Source organism: Lepidothrix coronata, unplaced genomic scaffold (assembly GCF_001604755.1).
Source record: "Lepidothrix coronata isolate B3197 unplaced genomic scaffold, Lepidothrix_coronata-1.0 Scaffold220, whole genome shotgun sequence".
Taxonomy (NCBI): Eukaryota; Metazoa; Chordata; class Aves; order Passeriformes; family Pipridae; genus Lepidothrix; species Lepidothrix coronata.
The window spans coordinates 420085-443321 of record NW_016690400.1 but is presented as its reverse complement, the minus strand read 5'-3'; the positions used below and the strand labels follow the sequence as shown (position 1 = coordinate 443321).

Genomic DNA, 23237 nt, shown 5'->3' with positions numbered 1-23237 from the left:
CCCATTTGGGTGTTGTTTGGGGAAGCATTTTAAAAATGTTGCATGTTTCTCAACTACAATAGGATAAATGCCATACAAATAATGGATACCAGCAGATATGAAGTCTTTGTTCGAAGCATTGTCCCTTTACTAAGCTGGAAAGTAACATGCCCTCTGACTTAAGGGGTTTATTTTACTGCTCTGATGCCATTGTGTTAGTCACCCTAAATTAGATCAACTAAAATATCAGGTATAAACTTTTAAATACCTCTTCAGATTCACTCCAAATATTTTACAATAGTTACTGAATTAAATTCTTTTTAAGTTGTCACCTTATTATCTCAAGACTCCTTTAATATTTTGGAGGACAGCAAAATAAAGAAGTATCAAACTCTTTTTCATTTAACATCCATGGAATTAATTTTTAATTGCTATTTAAAGCGGGATGATGAGCTAGAAGATGACATATACACCAAGGTTTAACCAGGATTGCCACACAGGTTACATTAACAAAGAAGCCACCCACACAACAAAAAGGTAGAGGTAAATCACATTGCTGAAGGACATAAATTGTACTTGCAATGGATTCACATGAAACACTGATGTGGGTTTTATTTGGCACACCATAGCCAGATGCTGGCTAGAAGCACCAGAAAACCTCAAAACAAAGGATTAAATGCTCACTAAGTGAGCAGTCACCTACACACAGGACCTGCTGGACCGGTGATCTAACCACAGAGAAATGGTACTTGGAGCCCACTAAGTGGGAGCAGGCAGAGGCATGAACAAGGTGAAGATATGGTCCCGCTCCTGCTACTTACCATTCAGAGCAAGGCTGTGTGAGATAGCTGCAAGAACATGTAGTAACTGAAGGATGCATTAGGCCAGCAGTGTGTACCTGCATGCCCATGGCCAGGAGGAAGAGGGGGAGGCACTCTGCGTCACATGCCTCTGAGTCACTGTGCCTTCTGGGCCAGTACCCTGGGATGCAGTTTACAATCACCAGGACCTAACCTTTAGTCATCCAAGTCATAAAGAAGTGATGCCTGAGCAGATCCAAGGAAGGCACCTGAAGTCAGAATGCAATCAAAGAGAGGTTAAGGGTAAAGAAAATCCAGATGGGGTTTGAATAACTACACTTCAACATAAACCAATGAAAATTTTATGCCAATCTTTCTTTCATTCTTCCCCTTTTAATAATTGTGTGGTGGATGTAGTGCTAAGCTGATATGCATATTAGAAAAAAATGCTGGAAGTTGAAATATGTGGTAGATGAGCAAGTTTCAGCAGAGCCACATGGAGAAGCAACTTTTAGTCCAGCTACCTAGATTAATTTTATAAGCACTTGTATGCACAGGTGACACAGATGCACTCATGTACTTCATGCACAAAAGCTAATTAACTGGTATGAGGGCAATATTAGGGAGAAGTCCACATGTCTTAACACTAGCAGACCAATGCAGCTATTAATTAAAATAATGCTCATATTCTGTAACCATTCCTACATGATCTCCTGTTCCCTTTTCTCTGTGGCATCACTGAAGATAATGGGGACTTAGAGTCTGTACGTTACAATCAGGAAGAAAAGTACGCCTGTGTAACTGAAGTATGGATTTTATTTCATGAACTAATGTCAGTAATGTCAAATGTCAAGTTCCTTGACCTCACTGCCTTATGTTGCAGATTTTATATACCTGTTCTCATAGTGCATGCTTTTTTGCATGGCAGCTTTTCAAATTATTATATCAGTAAATTATCTGTAAGCTTAAAAATTCACCTTCTTTCACCTGAAATTGGTGGAGTTGCTCTGTCTGTGGACTGTGCAATCTTCACTGCATTAAGGTTATTAAGTGCTCAAGGTAACAGTTTTGAAGCTGGTGAGGTCATTTTCTTGATGGTTCCTCCCTGAGGGAAAAAAAAAAACCATGCTAGGGAAGGAATTTTCTGGTGCTCCTTTTTCTAAAATGGTCCCTTCAGGATACTTCCACTTGTTTCAAATTAGGGGAAAAAACTTGGTCATTTTGCAAAGGAATGGACCAATGTAAAATGTTACAGCCCCACAGAAGAGTCAATGTAAAGACAGACAACCTCACTTCAGCTGTTATAAAGGTTTTTTGAACTTCCATTAGCCTTTTGCTGACATGCTTTTGAGGCTTCACAGACCTCTCTGCTCCATGAGAGATCTGTAGAAACAATAAAATCTAGGTAGTGGATCACAATAAAAAATTATTTAATTATTCCTGAACGTGACCCTTGGGTGCTTACATACAGTAGCCTGGAAGCTTATTTACGCTTAAAAATTATTTGTCCTAACACAAAACACACATTAATTTTTCTTTGGAGTCAATTGAAATCTTAAATCATTACTCTGGGGACAGGGCCCAACGAATTGTTTCCAGTACGCAGGAGAAAAGATGAAATTAACATTGAATATTCAAGAGAAAGCTAGTTTCACAGTAAGAGCATATGGTTAATATGGGCTTCCTTTTGGAAGTAAATATGGGTCAAGTCTTGGCTGATGCAGAAGGACAAGGAAGATGCTCTTCTTTTAAGATGTTTGTAGTACTTCATCACTACTGAAAGAAATTCTGTGAATTTGTAGGGCAGAAACAGGAAAGTTTACAAGCAGTACAGCATTATGGGAACTCATGACACTGAGATTGGCACGAATGAATGTAGAAGATAAACTGGATTTGTCTGAGGCTTTATTTTCCCTTCTTTCGTGTAAATATTGTTTCTTTGAAGTAACACTGGCAAAAGCAATTCAAAGCTCAGCTACAGTGTACACAGCACCGGTATTTCTTTGCAGCAACTTTTGTTGTAATAAAAAAAAAAAAAAGTAGGACCTTTTACCTTGAAACAGTTCTTTTCATCTTCAAAGCATTTTCACAAATACATTCTAGCTAATCTAAACACCCCTTTAATGCAGTTAAGGTTGATTATCACCATGATTATGACTTTACAGGAGGGACAGAGTTTAAATTACTTAAATGTGTAAAAGTATTTGATGTCAGAAGAGGTATTAAAACTCAAGGGTCACTAAGTCCTAATTGTCTGCTCACACTAGATCTTCTCTCAACTTTGGTTTCCACTGTAAAGAATTATCTTCTTGTAAATAGGCTGTTTTCTATATTTAACTAAATATTATATTATTTGTGTATTAAAGTGCTTCTTACACTAATAAGAATGTTTCAGTTTATTTGACCAAGATTTCTAAACTCTGTGAGGCATATGACCAAAACTATTAACACAGTTGCAGGAAACTTAAATTGTCAGGTCTTCCCAGACTTCTAAGGACAGGGCTTTTCAGGCACTGACTACATGTGGATTTTCACCAAAATTTTCACAAAAAATGACATAAAAAATTACTTTACATTTAAGTTCGAAAGGCCTTCATCTGATATATAAACTACTTATTTTCATCTAAGGGTTCTTTTGTATTTTATGAATGGTGTAATGTGTAAATGAAACTTAGTTTTTACACATTATTTTAACTTAAGATAAGAAAACACTGTTCATGAGACACAGACAACTGAAATAGTGAGAAATCAAAGCAAACAGATTTCAAGTAATTGTACATTTATTTTATTTTTGAAAAGGCGAAACGTTTTTTATTTAGATAACTGGATTTACATTCCATCACTTAGAACATGAAGTACAAAGTTCAACCTCCAGGAAAATACAAAGCTATCACTTTATTTCAAGGTTTTCTATAATGTCATAAGTGGAATTGTGAACTGAAACTGCAATGTCTACAGGAACTCTCTAACCTGTGTCTTTTTAAGAAAGTACGTTCATCATGTTTTGCTGAGCATCGTGGTATTGTTGGGGTGGTGTTTGATTACCTGCTTCCAAATCCAAATGGCTGCTGCAGAAAACTGACTTCTCACAATGATAAATGCTGTGTTAAAAAAATTCTAGATTATATCTTACTGATGAACAGTCACTGTACTGGATTCCACCTCTCAATCCTATCATGGGATTTTAATTTTAAGATATTCAAAACTGAGAAATAAAAAAAATATGATCTATAGAAATGAAAATATTTAACAATGTTAATTTCATAGAGCACCGTTTCTTACCTCTTATTGATTAGTTAAATCATTCAGAAGGCTTAAATACATGTATTCCTTAATCCAGGTTATAAAATTATATAAGTAATGGGAACTCATTAACTGTTGATAAACAGCTCACTTGAAGAAGTCCAAAATTTCATTTTGATACAGGTTTTTCTTCTAGCAAACTGTTAAATTGAAACTCACATGGCATTAAATGTGAAAAGGTACTTAGTTTGTCTGCAAGGCTGCAGTTTTTCAGCTCCTTTTCTGATTCTGAGTCTAGGCTATTCATCCATTGTCTGGACCGCACCGAAACAGTGGCTCAGATCAGCCATCTTCAGAAACTCCATCTAATGAAGCTCCTTTTGAGTTTCCATCTCAACCTTTCTTGAACTATTTCTGTCATTAACAATTCAACATGAGTAGGCTTTTCTGCTTGCTGCTCACATGTAATGTGGATATATGGAAAGCTTTATGCAGAGAAATACTCCTACAAAACACACACAGGAACAGAGAATCCACAGGCGTGAAGTTGGAAAGCTGATTCCTCTCCGGTCAGCTACAGTATCAAGCTCCCACGAATGGCCTGTGTAGGAACAGCCAGCATGTTTTAAACAGAACTAAGAGCCAATTGTCTCTGAGAGTTTAAATAGTGAATACTTCCACACTATTTAAGCAAAGTGAGCTCTCATATTCAAAAAGCAAATAGATTGCACATAGTTGTGGTAAAAGAGGAGTACTGCAACACAACTGACACAGCTTCTTGTAATCAATGGATGAACATCGTAGTAGAATTAAACAGAAGGAATTGCCAAGAATTATTCACTAAGAGATTCTGTACACTAAGAGTAGAACGTATAGCTTCAATGCAATGAGAAAAATGTGGTAAGTTTCAGACTTAGCGTGGTATTATGGCTACACACTGAAGAAGAACTTATCTGTAACTTCACCTGACAAGCTTTAACTTCACACTGAAGAAGTTAACATGTAACTTTACCCACATCCTTCTTTCTCCCTTTATTAAACTACAATTTTCCAAAACTATATTTCTCATCAGTACAGCCTACACTTTGAACTGCAGTAAGAAGGCTTCAGCCCTGGTGACAAATATCTCAGCAGTGCATGAAGATCTCTAACATACACTGAAGACAAGAGGATAAAGTGTTTAAAGCTGCACAGATAGCACATTCCACCTGAAGCACAAGTTCAGCATTAGCTACTACTGCCTCAGATTATCAGGAATATTGTTTTCCTGATACACAAAGAACTGCCTCAAGATCTTAGCAGCTAAAATCTAGGACGTATGTTCAGTGATGAGTCTGAGTCTTCATTTACCAGCAGATATGTGACATTTCTTTAACAGGCAGGTAGCACTGAGGGCATGTGAGAATGGCATGTCTGGGTGCCCGAGGTGTCTCCAGTAGGTAATGTAGCTTTAAAGAAAATATGTGAAACACTTTTTCATACTTCCAATTAACAAGGCAACAGCTATTTTTGAAAGCTCTACATCTGATATTTATATCTACCTATAGAAGCAAAATATATAAACACATTGATGTTTCTCAAAATGCAGGATCGTGTTACGGCAAAACAAATGTTCCACTTAAATTAAGAAAAATACCACAGGTAGGAAAATTGTAATTATAATAAAATAGTTTTTACCTTATTCTATCACTTGAAGCTCTATTTAGCTTGGAGAGCTAAACATATATACTTTTTATATATGTGTACTTCAGAAAGGATTTCCCCTTCCCCCCCAAACATGCTTCGGTTTGTTCTCAGAGTCATTTTGGGGTATTGAAAAGATCACCCTCAATTCCACTTCTGTTGACAAATTGATGAACTTGAGGCGGGGAGTCAAGTAAACTGCTGTGTCTCCAAAAGCATGGGAGGGAGGTCTGACCGGGATATGAACCGTCTGAAAGTTAAGTTTCCACACAGACCGAGCCAATGCTTAGCATCTTGAGAACATACCTGCACCTTTAAGTAGACAAACCACTGCGATCACACCAACCGCAGCACCGCTCCGGAACCAAGCAGCGGAGGCTCCCGGAGAGTCACAGGTAAACGCGCAGGTCAGAAGGATTAAGAAGAGAGCAGGACGTGTGCTCAGGTTGCGAATTCAAGAGGCATTTAAACACGGCAGCATTCTCACTGACTGAACAACGAAAGCGCCCCCGAGGCGAGAGCTCTGTGGGGGAGCAGCGCGGACACGTCGCTCCCGCGGGCCGGGCCCTCAGCGCGGGCGGGTGCTGCCCCCCAGCGGCGGGAAGCGCGCCTTTCCCCCCCCCGGGGCCGTGCCGCCACCCGCGGCGCCGCCCCGCCCTCCCGCCAAGATGGCCGCCGCCAGCGCCACCGCCCCGGGACCCGTGAAGGTAAGCGCGCCTCCGCCTCGCCGCGGGGCAGCGGCGGCCGCCGCCCGCAATCCCTCCCCGCCTGTCGCCTCCGCCCCCCGCCCCGGGAGCGGGATGGCGCGGGCCCCGCCGCCGCCCTCCCGGCGCTGCCGAGCGCGTGGCCGGAAGCGCTGCCTCCCTCCCTTCCCCGCTCCCGGCCGCCCTTCCCGCCTTCGCGCCGGGAGCGGGCCCGGCAGCCCGGCGGTGCCGGGCGGGAGAGCGGCCGCGGTGGCGGGCGGTGCCCGGCCGAGCGCTCCCGCGGCCGGGGCCGTTCGGGGGCTCCCGCGGCCGTCTCGGCAGAGACGGATCTTTTAAAAATTTTTTTAAATGAAATCTGGAGGCCTTTGCTGAAATTTCCGGGTATCCGACCCGGCCGCGGTGTGTCGGGTTTGTCAGTGAGAGGGACCGTGGCACTGTGCACTGTGTCTGTGAAGGTGCGCGGAGCCCGAAGCTGCAGCAGGAGCGAGCGGTGCGAAAGTTCCCGCTAAGACCTGTCCGTCCGCCGCGTGTGCTTGAAAAGCGGCTCAGAGCGGCGGTGGTACCAGCGCCGAGCAGGCCTGTGGGCAGGCTGAAACCCCGGGACTGCGTTTTAATAAACTACAAATTGTTTTTCTCAGGTGACGTAACTCGCCCGATTGTTTCGGTGTGTAGAGAATAGTTACAAGCTGTCTTCAGTTTACAGGTTTATTCTCTTAATGCAGTTTGATGATCTTCTCTAAGCAAAAGTCTTTGTAATGCCGTCCTCTTCCTCCCCTCCATATCCCCAAAACAGAAGAGAGGAATGCAGAGGGATTCGTTGGTCGTTAGTTGTCGCAGAGACTCGTGGGTGATCATGACAATGTTTAGGACCCTCAGACGGACAAGTGTAATCTGTTACTGCACTGATATTTCCATGCTTGTGCTTAAACCTACTTGGGGAATTTCACCAAACACCAGGTGAAAAATGGCATATGCTTCAATGTGGTTGTTGCTTGGACTTCCACAGAGAAATGCTTTTGATTTTTTAGTTACTGGTGTGATAACTTTTTGTTAGGTTTCACTTTTGCTGCTTTTCATCCCAATGTTTGAGATGGGCAATATTAAAATAATTTATGTTTCACTCTACTGCAATGCCATTTTACTTGAGATTTAATTCCAGATATCCTTAGATACAGCCTCTATTAGTTTTTTACAAGTTATGTCCTTTGTATCCCTTTGTAGGATGCAATCAGTGTCTGGAATGGAGCATACAATCTTTCCATTCTTGAGGTCACTCCTAGATGTGACTGTCTCTGGCTTTTGAGGAAAGGTGAGACGGTTCTCCCTGGGTGAAGTTCTTGCTACCATTCCATACCTTCCGTGCCTGGGCTTGTAGGTGGGGATAGAACTCAGCTCCCTTGACAGGATGTCGTGGTTTAGGAATTATATTCCTCAATTTAGTGTTCCCATTGAAAGCACTCCAAACCATGCCGCTGGTTCACTCATCCCTCCTCCTCCTCTGTGATAGGGTGGAGAGGAGAATTGGAGGCACAAAAGGTAAAGATCACGGGTTGAGATAAGAACAATTTATTGGAAACAGCAGTAAGAAAACAAACATTAACAGCAACAATATTAGTAAGGAAAGGGGAGAGATTCATATGCAAATGCTCACCACTGCACCTTCACACTACCCCGACCGGGAAGGGTTCCCATCCTCCCCGGGAAGGGTCCCCATCCTCCGTTCCCAGAAAAGGATGTGAGGTAGTATAGAATAACCTCTGTTTCCTGGCCATGCTCCCTCCTGACTACTGCAGAAATTAATCCTGTCCTGGCCTGAACCAGGACACAGAGTAGCTCCTCCACTGAGCCTAGAGCATCTGCATTCCTTTTGGTAATTCACTAGAAAATTTGGAAAGCAGAATTTAATATAGAATCAGATTGCCTAGCTCCCAGATGCAGATAATATTTCTGGAGATTATATATACTGGAGGAAAAATAATTGTCAGAGAGATAAATTTAAATTTAGGGATAGAGCTGCCAGCTCCAAGTTGACATTACATGGTTGAAGAAGCAGCTGCTTCAAAAATCTCTGCTGACCTAACTTCCTTCCACTGGAATAGCGCTCCAGCACATTATAAGTCATCCCAGCATTTCTCTAGCCAATGTTGCCTTGGTGGCCTGAGGGTTGACCAGACTGCCACTGAGGTGTTTTGCAGTGGGGAAGAAGGGAGAAGCAAAATCAGCATAGTCTAGCTCTTCTTCTGTGCTCTGTGTTCTCCATCCTGGGAGCTGTGAATATTTTGCAAGCTCACTGTGCTACTGCCATTTCTGACAGCATGGCCATTGGTGTTAAAGGCTTCTCAGGAGCTCAACAGCGCAGCACAAGCACGTATTGATGAAGCTGCAGCAGCAGGAGTAGGAAGCCTGAGAGCAGATTTGAAAGCAACCACACCAGGCCTATGCTGCCCCAGGTCAGGTGTGCTGCTTTCTGGTACAGGGACAGTCCATTATAGTGATGGATCTGTGTGTTCATAAGGACCTTAAAGCATTGCAGTTCCAAAATAACTTCTATATCATGTATCTGTAGCTGATATCTCCAGCATTGCACTGTTTTCCTCAGTCCCAACAACTTTCACTTTGCCAGATGTAAAAGTTCAGGAAGGTAAACATTCCCTTCTGAATATACTTAAGTCATAACAAGTGCTATAGGAAGCTAAAACTAGTTCGGTTACTGAAGGGACCATTTTTTACCTAGATTTAAAAAACACCAAACAAACACAAAACCCCAACCAAACAAAAAAACCCCCAACCATCAAACAAACAAGCAAAAAAAAACCAAAGGAAAAAAACAAGGACCGTTTTGGTAATGTCTTCTGTTAATGTGGCAATATCACTGTTTACTGAATGCATGCAAGAACAATGTTAAATATGGTCTTTTGTTGATTTTGTGTTGTATGATTGCTCCTGTTGCACACCTTCCACAATTCTTAAGGCTGTATTTTATTCATCCTAAAGTGTATATAGCTTTTGGGATTTTCATGAGAAATCTAACGGTCTGAACGTTCGTGATAACTAAGCAACACGAGTAACGTGGGAACAGACCATCAATATTACTGCAAAAAACGATCTAGGTCTTCCCTAGTACTTGTGTGTGTTCAGGATTGGAGTCGTAGGTTATTACAGCTATTTTCCTTTGCACTGCTCTTCGTGCTCCACAGGGGGGTAGCAAAAGGAAGTAGGAGATCGGTTAAAACTACCTCATCGTATCAGGGTTTACAGCATCTGGTGTGGAAAGCTTTCTTACAGAAGTACTGGGTGTGTATTGAAGACCACAGAGCGTCTGCTTGTTGAAAAGAAATGCGTGATAGCCGGCTAATACAGTGGTTGAACAAATGGGGTCTCTATGAATGTGAAAGTAAGAAAAAGCTACAGAAAGAGGCAGTTCTCTGTGTGTTGTGGAAGCGGGGGTGTTGTATGTTGAAATCTGGAGGTTTTACTTGGGAAATCTTCAGTCTTTGTGGTAACAAGTTATGTCAGAACGGTTCAGATTTTTTTTTTTACCGTGATAAACAAATCAGTTATGAATTCTTCAATATGAAAGTGATACAAACTTGGCAACAACAAATGAAGGAAAAAAAAAAAACATTTTCTCGGTGGTGATAGTGACATCATTTTTAAATACCATTACTAAGCTTTCAGTCGTGAAAAGCTTGACAGTACCCATTCCATCCAAAGGGCTGCAAGTGTTCTGAACTTAAGAGAAAATCTGACTTGACTGAAAATAGAATTGTCTAAAGAGTGACAAAAACAAGTTACTTTCCAATTATGAACTAGAAACAAGAAAATTCAGATGCATTTTTCTTTAGCTGGAATATGAAATCACAGGCAAATTTAGTCTCAATAAGAATATATGTTTCAATTTAGCCTTTTTTTTTCTTTCTCCTTTTTTACAAAAGAACTAGATCAGATGAGTGAGAACAAGAAATTGGTGATTACCAAAGGATGACAGATAGGTGGTAATTGTGAGTCACTTCATGCTTTTTCACTATAAATTGTACCAAGACACAATGGGGATTTTAGTTGGGGAACTTCTTAGATTTTGTCAAGTCAAAATTTTTTCAGTAGTGTTTTCATTGTTTTGGGTGTACAATGCTACATAGTAATGCCTGTGTCCTGGAGTAGAGTTAATTTCTTCTCAGTAACTGGTACAGTGCTGTGGTTTTGATCTAGAGTGAGAATAGTGTTCATTACACACTGATGTTTTAGTTTTTTGCTAAGTCATGTTTATCCTGAGTTAAGGAATTTTTTTTTTTCTTGTCTCATGGTCTGCCTGTGAGGAGGTGCACAAAAGAAACTGGGAGAGAGCATAGGCAGGACAGGTGATCCAAACTGACCAGAGGGGTATTCCATACAATAGAACATCATGCCCAGTATATAAACTGAGAGAGTTACCCAGAAGGGGATCCAGTCTGGGCTCGGGAAGGGGGGTCTGGCATCAGAGTGGTGAGCAATTGTGCTGTGCATTATTTGTTTTTCCCTTTTCGTTTTCATTATTATTATAATTTACCATTATTACTGTGTTTTATTTATTTTTAATTATTAAACTGTTCTTATCTCAACATAAAAGTTTTACTCTGATTCTCCTCCCCATTCCACTGGGGTAAGGGGGGAGGGAGGAGGAGCTTGAGTGAGCAGCTGCTCAATTTCCAGCTGGGGTTAAACCACGACAGCCTGCTATTCTGTATGGTGGTTATGTGTAAGACTGTTTTTCTCCATGTAAACAAGAAGCCTTTGTTGTAATATGATTTCTACATGCATTTCGCACTCATCAGAGGCATTCCCAAATAACACGCTTCATTTTTATATTGCAAATAAATTTTGAGTTGGCACATCTTTGTGCACTTTTCCACAGCTTTTTTTTTATTTGGCATTTCAAAGAGAAAATCATAGGGTAAGGCATTGGCGAGTTAAATACAATTGTTTGAAATCAGTTATTTGAAATTTCCATTCTGGGAAGCTGTGTTGGGCATATTATGTTTTGTTGTTCTGTAGTCTAGTCCCATCTTGAGCAAAAAATACATTTTGTAGCTGCCTGGTTAGTTTTTCAGCATGCCATTAAATGTAAATTGCAAGAAGACTAATGTGTACTTTCTGTGTAAGATCGGAATTATCGGTGGAACTGGCCTGGATGATCCGGATATCTTAGAAGGAAGAACAGAAAAATATGTTGACACTCCTTATGGCAAGGTCTGTATAACCTTTTTATTTATTAATGAAACTTTCTGCCGTTCTTCAAGATGTTTGTGTGTGTGGTTTAAGAATTTTCAAACTGTTAAATGAATGTATAAGGGAGGTCCCGGCACAGGACTATTCTTTTTATTTGCTATGTATTGTGTAATTCTTAATTTCTAGAAATAAAGTATTGTAAAGATGATGTGCAAAGGAGACTACACCTCTTCTCATTTGTAGATTTGATGAATTTACAAACTCAGTCCTGAATTTGCAATCAAGAGATAAACCCTCTCTTTCAAGTTTATGCTGTTATATGACCTGTATTATCTGTCAGATTCATCCAGGAACCTTTCCAAATTGCAGAAAACTGTCGTTTGAAGTATATGGGCCACCATTTTCCCTGTAACTACTGAGTTATACTTTACATGCTAATGTAAGGTCGTGCTTATAACCACATAATTTGAAAATGAAGCTCTGAGACTGTTTTTGTGACACAGATGTTCTTGAACAATTCTCCTTCACATCGATTCAGTCCCTTCTCTCAGTAAAAGGAAGTGGAGGCTGAGGCTGTTGCTCTGTGCACAGCGTTGGTGGTGTTGTGAAGGATTGCTCCTGTCACAAAGCATTTATACGAGAAACAGGCAAGACAAAGGATGAGGAAAATCAAGGGTGAGAGAGGTTCTAGTTGACACAGGAAGTTCATAGAAGAAATGGATCTTAGATATTCTGTAATGTCATAAGACATGGGGAGTCTGGGTGCTTTATGATTGCCATTGGAATTATATCTTATGAAGTCTAGCAGTGTAAGCTAGTATACATAACAATAAAACATCTGGTATGCGGTAGCAAGTGCTATTTTATGAGTAAAAGCTTGCCAGAAAGCTCAGTGGTATGGTGTGTGATTGAACATCTGAATCTGTGCCCCCCCTCAAAAATGGTTTAAGGTGGAAGTAAGAATGTAAAAAGCAAGAGGAGTTTGTGTGCACACCATTCAGGAAGGGGAAGGAGATCAAGATTAAGGGAGGGGAAAAAATAATCAGAAAAAACACATTTGACTTTTCTACCGTCTTTCAAAATGAGTCAACACACTGTATTAGGATGAAGGGAACTGGCCTTCTGTGTTTTTCTGTAGTGTACTTTCCAAACGTATCCAGCATTGTTCTGAAGGAGAATCCACTGGCTAAACCAAACCAGTTGGCGTTCATTCCCTGGTTTTTGAGAGTCATGAATGTTCACAGCACGGATGTGTTTGGAGACTGCTGACAAAGCAAAAGTAACACTATGCTTTTAGCAGGTATTAACTGAACCCTTACTGTCTAGGAAGGATGAAACAAGTTCTCCCTCACAGGTTCAGATCAGATTTAAGGGCACAGTGGCAGCACAGCATTTGAAGGTCTATGCTGTCATGGCACTGAGATGCAACAGGATTTGGGTGACACAAATTCTGCAGTGCAGCAGGGTTTACTGTTACTGAGAGGAGTGGGAGTACTTGCAGGATAGGTCCTGCACAAGGGAGTAGAAAAAGCTTCCTCAGTCCTGTATCTTCAGTCTATATGGAAGGCTTTTTAAATTTCATTTAGTAAGCAGATTAGCTGGTGTCTTTTTTTCTGTGTTCTTCACAGAATGCAATATGAATAGGAGAAAATAAATCTTGGTACCTGTTGTGGTTTGTGAGAAACCTTGATCGATAGACTGGCTTTGTCTGAGCCTGTGTATTATGCACTTAGCATAGGCTCAACTTAAAAGCTCATTAAAGTTTTTTCTCTGTCTAAGGGGGGTCGGGGTATAACTGAGATGTCATGGTAAGAATCCAAGCATGAATTCCAGATAGTGTGGTGAGTTAAACTGGGACTGTGAAGCTGACCTGGATGGACTGTGAAAGAGAACACAGCCAAACAGCAAACTTTTATCCTTAACCCTGATGGCCTGTCTTCCTTCTCTGAGATCTGAACTTCTAAGAAATGAGACCATTGACCTGATGCTTGTTTCATGTAGATTCCCTCCTCTATAAGGTCACATCAACTTCAGTGGTTCAATGCAGTTTGCATCCTCATGGAGCAACTGATGGATCAGCCTTAGTGTGATATGTGCAGAGCTTAGTGAATGAGTTACAGGCTCATAAAGTGCATTGAACTGGGTCAAGTTGATGGACTTCCACTGAAGCAGAAACAAACCTCACAAATTCAACTGGTATCATTAGGTGGATCAAAATTCACTTATTTTGCTGCTGAGACTTTTTAGTATTCAGGAAGGAGGGTTACACAACCTGCCTCTCATTTTAGAACTACAGAGTTGAGACGAGCAACTATTGCAAGAGAGCAATTGTAGGTTTTTTTGAGTGTGCTTTGAAAAGTTTAGAAGTTTGTGGTTTGTTAGTATTTTTTCTGAAGATGTGTCTTGTTCTCGATTGTTACTTGAAAGAAAACCAAATGGGGATTTTTCTGCCGTAAAGATACTTTGTCATAGAGCTATGACATCACTGGAGAGAGAATCTGCCTGAAATTTTAAGAAGTAAAGGACTTAATCTAAATAAACTTCAGAACTTTTTGATCTTTATTTTCTGAGAGAAATGGGAGATGCAACATCAGCCTATTTAGTTCAAGCAAAAGTAGGAAGAGTGAAAGTGAATGGATGTCAAAAGGAAAATGCAAGGCATAGTTAAAAAAATATGCCCATTTCCTTCTATTATGTAAAAAAGCAAACTGTACAATTCTACTTTATATAAATTTTGGAGTTTAATTCTTAAGTTTCTTGGCAAGAACATAGCCAAGAGATTTTTGGCTGAAAACCTTTGTTGTATGTCTTTAATGCTGTTTCTTTTCTTTTAGAAGATGAATGATAGGTTACATTTTGTTCATATAGAGTCCTTGAATTGTCTTCTGCTTGGCTGTCTCAAATCATAAGAATCATTTGATAACAAAACTTAATATTAAGGAATGTGGAGATTTTTTTTCAGGTGAAATATGGAAAAGGTTACAGGAAAATAGTATGGTAGATTTTGTGTTTCTCTGTGTTGACATTGGTCCTCCTATCATCTTTCAAGTTAAATTAATGATAATGAAAATGCACTACATTAGTTTAAAAAAATAAATAAGCTTACAGCCCTTAATATTCCATCTGTCTTTCTCCTTTGTCCACTTTCAGTGCATAAAAAATTTGGTGTTCTATTGAAAACACCCTGACATCATTGGGGATTCTATATATGGAAAACAGTGTTCTCCTACAGGATAATAGATGCTGTTCCAAGCAATTTTATCTTCATGATTGAATTTTGAAGCTACTACAAAGCTTTGTTCAGAATATACTTTCAGTTAGATTGTTTTACTTTCTGGATGACAGATCTTGGTTCCGAATCACCTTTTCCCAGTTGGGCAAAATATCTTGCTGTTCTAGAAAACTATTCTAGGGGCTCCCCCTCTTTTTCTGGTCATAGGCTATCTGGCAAACAAAGCAAGAGGGAATTTGGCCTTGCAATTGATCTTTGTGTGCTTACATTAGGAAAAATCAGACCATGTAATGTAACACTTATGCACCTCTTCTGCCTCCCGAAAACAAGGTGCGTAATTTGGTTTGTAAACTAGCTCACAGGTTAAATGAAGACTTGGGGAACCTCTGGATGCTTTTCATCTCAATTATTCCTTGATTTTTGTTTTCCTTGGATATAAACTTAAATCTACCACCCGCAATAAATTTAAATCTGTCACTTCTAAAACAAAGGGTTCAGTCTTCAACTTACTAATCTTTACTTTTGATTTTGATAGGAGGCAAGGACTTTTGCTGGACATCCTCTTTAGTTTATAGGAGTACTTTTGTATCCTGGTGTGAACTAAGTGCTTATTACTTCACGCAGCAAATGTGTGTAAACAAAACAAAACCCCAGTTGCTAATTATTGTGAACCTTCCTTGTTATGGAATGTTGTAACATCACAGCTAGCAACTAGACAGCAAGGCTTTTGCCCTGTCTAAAATTTCACTCCTAAAGGAATATTTGCTTCAGAAGAGTATATGTAAGGTGCAGTAAAGATTAAACATTTAAATATCAATAGTTTAATATTAAAAGGAGACTTGTAAAAGGAAGTGAAAATACACTGCAGTTCTAAAAATAAATGTTCTGGCACATTCCCTTTTAAAAAAAAAGTAGTAAATGTGTGTCTGACAGAATTTAGGTGTTGGTGGTGCTTTGAAGAGCTTTCACATAATATTTGCATAAAAGATCTGTGGAATAGGAAGTAGAAGATGATTTTATTAGAAATTGATATCTTCAAGATGCAGCTACATGGGACTCACATATCACTTTATTCTAGAACTCTGCAAATTTTCTAGTGGGTAATAGAATTGACAACTGTAAAACTAGGTTCTGATTGAAATCTTGCAGCTAGCATTATAATTTTGTTTCTATTTTATCAAGTAGCCTGCAATAGAACATTTCTAGATGGAAATGTGTGAGTCCTTCAAGGCACTTGCAAACTTGTGATCAGTAGGTAAATGAAAATTTTGTTAGTAGCTGTTTAACAAAAAGGGAAGCTAGATGTATTTTGTATTTCAAATCCCTAATACCCAGGAGGAGAATACAGCCCACAGGACAGTTAATTTATTGTAATGGTAGTTGATGACTTGGGAGCTGCCTGGTGTGGACAGTGTGTCCCGTCTCCAAGGCAGGCTACATGTGCCAGCTAGACAGCTAAAATGAAAATGCTCTGTCATCCTGGCTGGTTGGTAGTCAGGAGGAATGTATTTTCCTGTTGTGTAGCTGTGAGAGAAGTCCCAGGGCTGAGCAAATGCAACGCTGCCTCTGCCACTGATGTACCAGAATTTCTCTGTCATATCACAGTTCACTTCCCAAAAGCAGGGCTTCCTGCAGCAGGGAAGCGTGATTTTTTTTCAGGAAGCTGGGGGTGAGTTGGAGGAATCCAGAACTCTGCACACCCCTATTTTGAGATAGGGGCCCATGGTAGAAAGGCTGAGAAGAGAATGGCGAGTGTTATGGAAAGGGACAGATTAAATGTGAATTACGTTGGGAGGGGACTTTAGTAGAGAGTGGCACTTGTTTAGCAAAAAGCAACCCAAATTTATAGGAAAGAGGGAGGCATGCTAATCGATCTAACAGGAACATGTACATGCTGCTTTTTTATTAAGCACTGTTTGAAATGCTCTTTTGATATGTTTGAAAGTGTTATGGTTTCAAACCCTGAAGTAAAGGGTTGCAATGTTAATGTTAGTATGAACACATAAAAATTGTGATAATTCTTTTGGTCTGAAATTTGATCTTCCTGTACCAGACTGTTTTACTAATCTGCCATATCAAATTACAGAGCTGAGCTCAAGAAAATGTGAGACTACAGTGGGAGCCAGTACTTCCTTTCATAACTATTATGCTTATACTTGGGTAGTAATAAAGGTTTCTAATATGATTGTCAGGCTGTAACTCATTCTTATTTGCTTGTTTTGCAGCCATCAGATGCTTTGATTTTGGGAAAGATCAAAAATGTGGACTGTGTGCTCTTAGCAAGGTAAATGAGCATTTTAAGGTGTTTTATATTATGTGTCTTAAAATTTTCTCAGGAGTTCTTTTCTTTACATTAGGTAAACTGAATTTCTGCTGTGACTTCATCTTGCTCTGTGTGGTTGCCAACAAAGTCAAGCAGAAGTCTCTGTTGCTTCCTGAGCAAATTTGATGCTGCAGGGACTGAGAATATTAAAAATACTGTCCAGGTTAGGAAAGAGAAAACCAGTGGGAGGTTCTACCCTAGTGAGAATGGCAGCCTGCAAGGCCACCTGTTCTGTTGGTAGGTAGGTGGTGCTGATAACTTTACTAATTAATTCATCTGCTCACTGTGTTTGGAGATTTCCTTTGTGAAATGGAGAAAATGCCTGTTTCCAGGTGAATTGTGTCTCTAATACCACTGTAGACTCTTCCAAATAATTTTCTTTGATTATTGAGTCCTCTGGCCGTTACAGTTATTGCTTAGGGGGCTGCATCCCCTGCAGTTTTCCCTAAATGATTCAGACATCTCTTACTATACTCAGAAGAGACTCTGGAAGCAGGATCTGCAGATGAATGCATGGCAGTTTCTCACTAATATAACCACGGATGTCTGGGACCAATGTACTACTAGATTAAACATAAGAATACAAACACAGTTCTCAACATCTGGACAGCATGGGCAGAGCCAGGTGCTAATGACAGCAGCAGGCCCAGACAAGTAAAGTTTTCTGGGATCTTCCAGGATCCATCCAGGGAGTTCAGGCAGGAGCTGTAGGAAATGGGAGACAAGGCTATAGCATGTATGTAAAGCCCACCTCGGACTGCAGACAAAGTACAGTCTGGGAGACAGGGCTGGGGACAGGCACACCTGTGACATGGCTTGGGCCAGGAGTGAAGGCTGGAGTCTGAGCTTGGAGGCAGGAGCACCTCAAGTTTGGGTGGAAGCCCAGGGTGAGACTGGCCAGGGCAGTTAGGACCCAGTGGTGCACTCGGGGCCCTGATTCTGTTCATGCCGGTGTTTTTCCATTAAAGCTGCTGACTGGTAACCATCTCTGCAACTACACTTCTGTCTGTGGTTTTACTTTTCTTATCTTTCGTGGACTTTGCTCATGTATTTTTTTTACAACTGGCCAACATTTTTCTCATTTTCTCAAATGAAATGCTAAGTCAAGATATCATAGCTGTGCTGTGTCAAACTAGACCTTGGGCCACAGATAGTGGTTTACCTCCTCACTGGAATTTATGACCTTTGTGAGTTTACTGTTAGGGCTAAGGTACCTGAAAACTTCATTTTATGTTTTGGTTTCTGAATGTCAAATTTCAAATTAAAAAAAGGCACATGTATTCTGGAAGAGGATTATGACAGCAACTGCAACATTAAGCAATGAATCTGCATTCCTAATAGCTTATCAGAAATGGTAATGACAACATGGGAATCCTCCCTGACAGTGCTTGGTCATGTTGTGTGCAACTCTCAGTTCCCAAATGATCAAATTCTTAGGACTTTTTGATCTCTGAAAAAATCAGTTGGGAAATAAAGTTCCTTCTTTTCTCTTACATGGTTGAAAATAATTTTCAAATGTGTTTAATCATTATATGAGTGATATACTTCTTTAGCAAAGACAGAGGTAGCACAGAAGCTTGTGCTTACAAGACTAAGTATTTCCTGTCTTGGAGAAGAAGAATACTGCAACAGTATGAAGTCATTCTTTTAATTTATGAAAGCTGTCAGATCACTGCAAAAGCAAAGAGAAAAATGTGATGATTCTACTGTTTTCTTTGGAAAAATGACAGGTTAGAACACAGTGTTCTGTGATGTGCTACTCTCTTCTGTGTGGGGGAATACAAGCAGCACTTCTGGGCAGAAGATTCTTAGAGGTGTATATAAATCTTAGAAATTTCTTGTAGTGTATGGAAAGAATCTATGGAACTGACTTGGAAAATTCAGAGGAAAATGCTTATTTTACTCTTGAATCTGCTGAAATATATTTGGATTGTATTTTTAAGATTCTTTTCGTTACAGTCTTGAACTTAAAAATTTTTGCGTTTAAAAAGAAAATTACACCGCTGTTTCTAAATTGAATGCTGAGAGGACCTTAGTGTGTTTAGGAAAACAAGCTACACTGGAAGTAGCTGAAATGATCAGTTCCGCTTCCAATATTGTTAGGGAAAATATGTTTCCTGGAATTCTCTTTATCCTGCAGGAGGAAGGCAATTTCAGTCTGATTTATTTTGCTCTCTTGCAACATGTACCTTTGCAGACATGGAAGGCATCATACAGTTATGCCATCGAACGTCAACTACCGTGCCAATATCTGGGCTTTGAAAGAAGAAAATTGTTCCCACGTATTAGTGACTACTGCCTGTGGTTCCTTACGAGAGGAAATACAACCTGGTGATCTGGTCATAATTGACCAGTTCATAGACAGGTGAGTAACAGGGAGGTAAATGTTGGCAAGTGGGGTTAGGCCATATAATAATGTGTCCGTGTTAACTCAAGTTTTTGTGAAATGAAGTTCTTCTGTCAAAGAATGAGATTCATGCCAGAAGATACGATAGGAAATAGGAATGAGATTACAAAAAGTTCAGTTCTAACAGGCATAGAAGTACCGGGCTTTCAAGAATGGCCATGAATGAACTAAAGTACAGCTCCATGGGAAGAGTGTTCTTCAGAAGAAATCTCCTGTTCTCAGATGTGGGGAAGGTACATGGATAAGAGCACAGGGCATTCAAATTTTATGAAGAATCTGAAGTGAGATCGAGAGGGATAAAAAAGCATAGTAGGAAAATATTTGCAGTAGTGATGAGGTTTGCAGAGGAGAGGTAAATGCAACACAGTAACAAAAGAGAGGAGGTTGTTTTAAAAGGAGGATAGATGCTTGCATTTTTTAATTGCTAAGAATCATAAGCAAGAAACTATTTTCCAAAGTCTGTGTACTCCAGACAGTCTAACCCTCCGTGATAATCTGATGTTTAAAAAAATTCAAGTGAAGCTGGGGGGAAAATAAAGTTACATTTAAAGATCACCAGCACCGCCAGTATTTCAAAAGAGGCAAATAGTTGGGGTGTTGCCAGCAAGTCAGAGAAGTTGATCCTTCTTCCCTTCTATTCCATGTTGGTGAGCCACATCTGGAGTATTGTATCCAATCTTAGGCTCCACAGTGTAAGAGGAGCATGGACACACTAGATATTCCGCCTCTGCTTTCTTTGTGCTTATAATTGCATGTATTTAAACAATAAAAGATCCCTTTTTTTAAATAAATACAAAAATGCTTTATGTTCTCCCTGCTTCCAAATCCAAAAATAACCACAGGTGATACTATGAACTTCAACAGTTGTTTTCTTTTTGTAACAAGTACTTAGAAAAAAAAACCAGAAAATTTTTTTTATACCTTTGGCTCCGCTTAGTTAATTACCACATTGTTAGTCAACTGACTACATCAGACTGATTAGGGGCTTTTGAATTCTAATATCTGCTGATATTTGTGAAGCAAAGAGGGTAAGACTAACTTGAACAACTGAACTCAGTTGGGGAGATGCAGAAAATAGTTTCGTAAAAGAAATTCTGTAACAGCTGCCAATTTTATTGTTTCAATTCTCTGTGTTACACAATTGCAATTATTCAGTATTGTTACACTCTAAATTTTTTTGAGGGAGAGTTTTCTTCCAGTGTCCCTGAAGACACAGAGCATACTGAGACTAATTTTTATACTGCCAATGCTGGTGGGAGTTTACATTGTGTTCTTTAATTACTAATAGTTTGATAATTCAACACTACTGGAAGAAGGAGGAGGGTGATGATGCAAGTGATAGAGGGCTGTTTGTCACAGATGGAAATGATTGGTTTGTTCATTTATTTGAGTTGGATTTGCTTTCTAGAATCAGTCATAGTCAGAATTGCCCAAAAATCCTGTATTACTGTTACAAAACCAAAATGAAGGAGCAAAAGCCACCTTGCTGTCTGCTTAAAGGTGTGAATGTTGCTGCAGACCGGGGAATAGAAACTGAGAACATCTTCAAAATTGCAGTATGTGCAGCTTTGAATTTCTAAAAGCAGTAAAGGTGAAGAAGGCATGGCAAAACTGTAACAGTGCAAGGGCTTGCTTGCACTGAGAGTACCAGTGTTTTCTTGAGCTTGGTACTCAAACAGTTGTGCTTAAAAACATAGATGCCCCTTTCCCAGGGAAAGAATTCCCTTTTCTCCTCCCAGGCCTGTTTGGCAGAGAGGCAGCATGAGGCTCCAGTAGGCATTCTCCGCAGAGCCCTATGCACAGGTCAGATGACCAGCAGAAGCAATGCAGCACCATCTCTTAGCAGCTTGTTTGAGATTATCAATCCAGTGTCTTCTGGTGCTGCTTCTGATTTCCCCCACTGGGGGTATCTCTGTACTCTCCCTTTGTGCTACGCTTGATCCTTCTGGATTGTGCACTTCTACTATGAGTATCATGGCTAATTTGTAGGCAGGCACGTGGTGACTTATTCCTGTTTAATTGTGAGTAATCAGGCAGTTGTATAATATTCAATTGTGCTTTGTTGTTAAGTAGCCCTTCTTCTGACAGAGGGCATGCAAACTTTTCCATAGTTAAAACTGTGAGATCTAAGGAGCAGATTGTCTTTGAAGACTGGCTGTTGAGTTCCTTATTTCTTTTTTCCTGCTGGCTCCATAAGTAGTCACTCAGGGTACATGGGGATGTCTTCAAACACCTATAATGAGAGGCAAATACTATCATTTGTTTCTGGCTCTTGGTCTCTCTGTGAGAGTAAGGCAAGGAAAGGATCTGTGGTTCTGCGACCTTCATTTTTTCTGCAAGAGATACAGGAGAATGGTATTCCAGTGGTTAAAATTATGTGCTGCTGCCCTGTACCTTGCAGACAGATGAGTTGGACAGATCAAGATGGTCAAGCCTTGACTTGAGTAGAAGGGCTGGGCAAAGGATGAGAGGCTAAAACGCTTTCCTCTCTGCCAGCCCTTATTTCATATACAGCAAGAGTCAGAAATAGAATCAAATCCACCTTTATTCTTACCATAGCCTAGCAACTTACAGACACATCAGCTGGCCCATATGAAATAGCTGTGGCCTTTGCAGAGTTGCAGCCTTCAACGCAGAGGAGGAATTGTCACACTCTTAAGTGCAAACAGATGTGGTCCATTGCTCAGAGCAATTATAGGTCTTACTGTTGTTACTTATTCCCATGCAGTTTGTGTGTATGGTGCTAAACATAGTAGGGTTTCCTTATAGGCCATGTAGAGATGTGTCCATTCTCTTCAAAGAACAGGGTATCTGAAAGTCCGATATTAATATTTACAGTGTCTGAAATACCATAATGCAGGAGATGGATTATGGCTTTCACCAGTTCCTCCAACTCTAAATAGTTTATTAACAGACACTACAGAAAAGTGTGAAAAATCAGATACATTCTATTTGCACCTTTTCAGTATCCTGTAAAGAAAAAAACAATATCACTGTTTCCACTGATTTTAATAGTGTATCCCATTTTACATATGTTTTTAATTTGTTGATCTCTTTGCTATTTTATAATCTTATTTTTAAGGCTGCCCTATTGTTTTGTTTGTTGTTTTTTTTCCCCAAACCTACTTTAACATATAACTTGTGTTTTAAACCTTTTTTTAAAAATATTTGCTAACTTGTATGGGGGGCTGTTGTGAACAGTATTAGCAGTAGATGTTTTGTATTTTAACTGTGGGTTGAATTTGGCTGTTGTCTTAATTTTCCCCTGTAAAGTGCAATATGTAACACACTGCAAGGAAGAAGGAAATGTCTCAAAGAGTTTTGTTCCAGAGGGTTTGTGCCGTCCAATTGGCTGGGTTAGCTTGAGGTGGTGCATTTGAAGGTAAAGTGATATTGGGCAACAGTTCTGTGTGTTCCAAAATGGCATGCTGGATGGTAATTTCTGCAGCATGTTTGGCCATTTGCATGTGTATCGGGGCGAAGCTGGGATGTTATTTTTTGGTCTGTGTTTGTCCCTAGCCACCTGCGAAAGTTTATGTTTTCGCCTGCCAAGTCTACTGATAGAGCAGTGGATTTGGCCTTGGAGGGAGAACTTCTGTATAAACTGTTTTAATTGGTCTGTTGTGATTGGTCGATTGCTCGTCAAGGGCAGTTGGAGGAC

The 23237-nt window shown here is 40.0% G+C and overlaps 1 protein-coding gene and 1 long non-coding RNA gene across 8 annotated transcripts in view; one reads left to right on the top strand and one right to left on the bottom strand.

The window, feature by feature from the left end:
• Positions 1-438: 438 nt before the first annotated feature.
• LOC108506582 lies at positions 439-6269 on the bottom strand. 2 transcript variants are annotated; one of them, XR_001877802.1, is made up of 3 exons: positions 6012-6269; positions 1757-1884; positions 439-1048 (listed from the first exon to the last, which is right to left on the bottom strand). It is a non-coding gene; the product is annotated as an uncharacterized LOC108506582 (long non-coding RNA). The 2 variants fall into 2 exon arrangements; XR_001877803.1 differs by having other exon boundaries at positions 1767-1884.
• An 88-nt stretch (positions 6270-6357) lies between these two features.
• MTAP (methylthioadenosine phosphorylase) overlaps positions 6358-23237 on the top strand; it is a 33206-nt gene continuing 16326 nt past the window's right edge. The window contains exons 1-6 of one of the 6 annotated variants that reach the window (XM_017833808.1): positions 6358-6412; positions 7631-7718; positions 11549-11635; positions 17072-17130; positions 17258-17410; positions 19367-19534. In XM_017833808.1, the coding sequence (XP_017689297.1) occupies positions 17295-17410; positions 19367-19534 (284 nt within the window). In that variant the 5' untranslated portion in view covers positions 6358-6412; positions 7631-7718; positions 11549-11635; positions 17072-17130; positions 17258-17294. Of the gene's footprint in view, positions 6413-6783; positions 7048-7630; positions 7719-11209; positions 11340-11548; positions 11636-17071; positions 17131-17203; positions 17411-19366; positions 19535-23237 lie in introns of those variants that run through there. The other 5 variants (XM_017833807.1, XM_017833809.1, XM_017833810.1 and 2 more) reach the window with 5 other exon arrangements.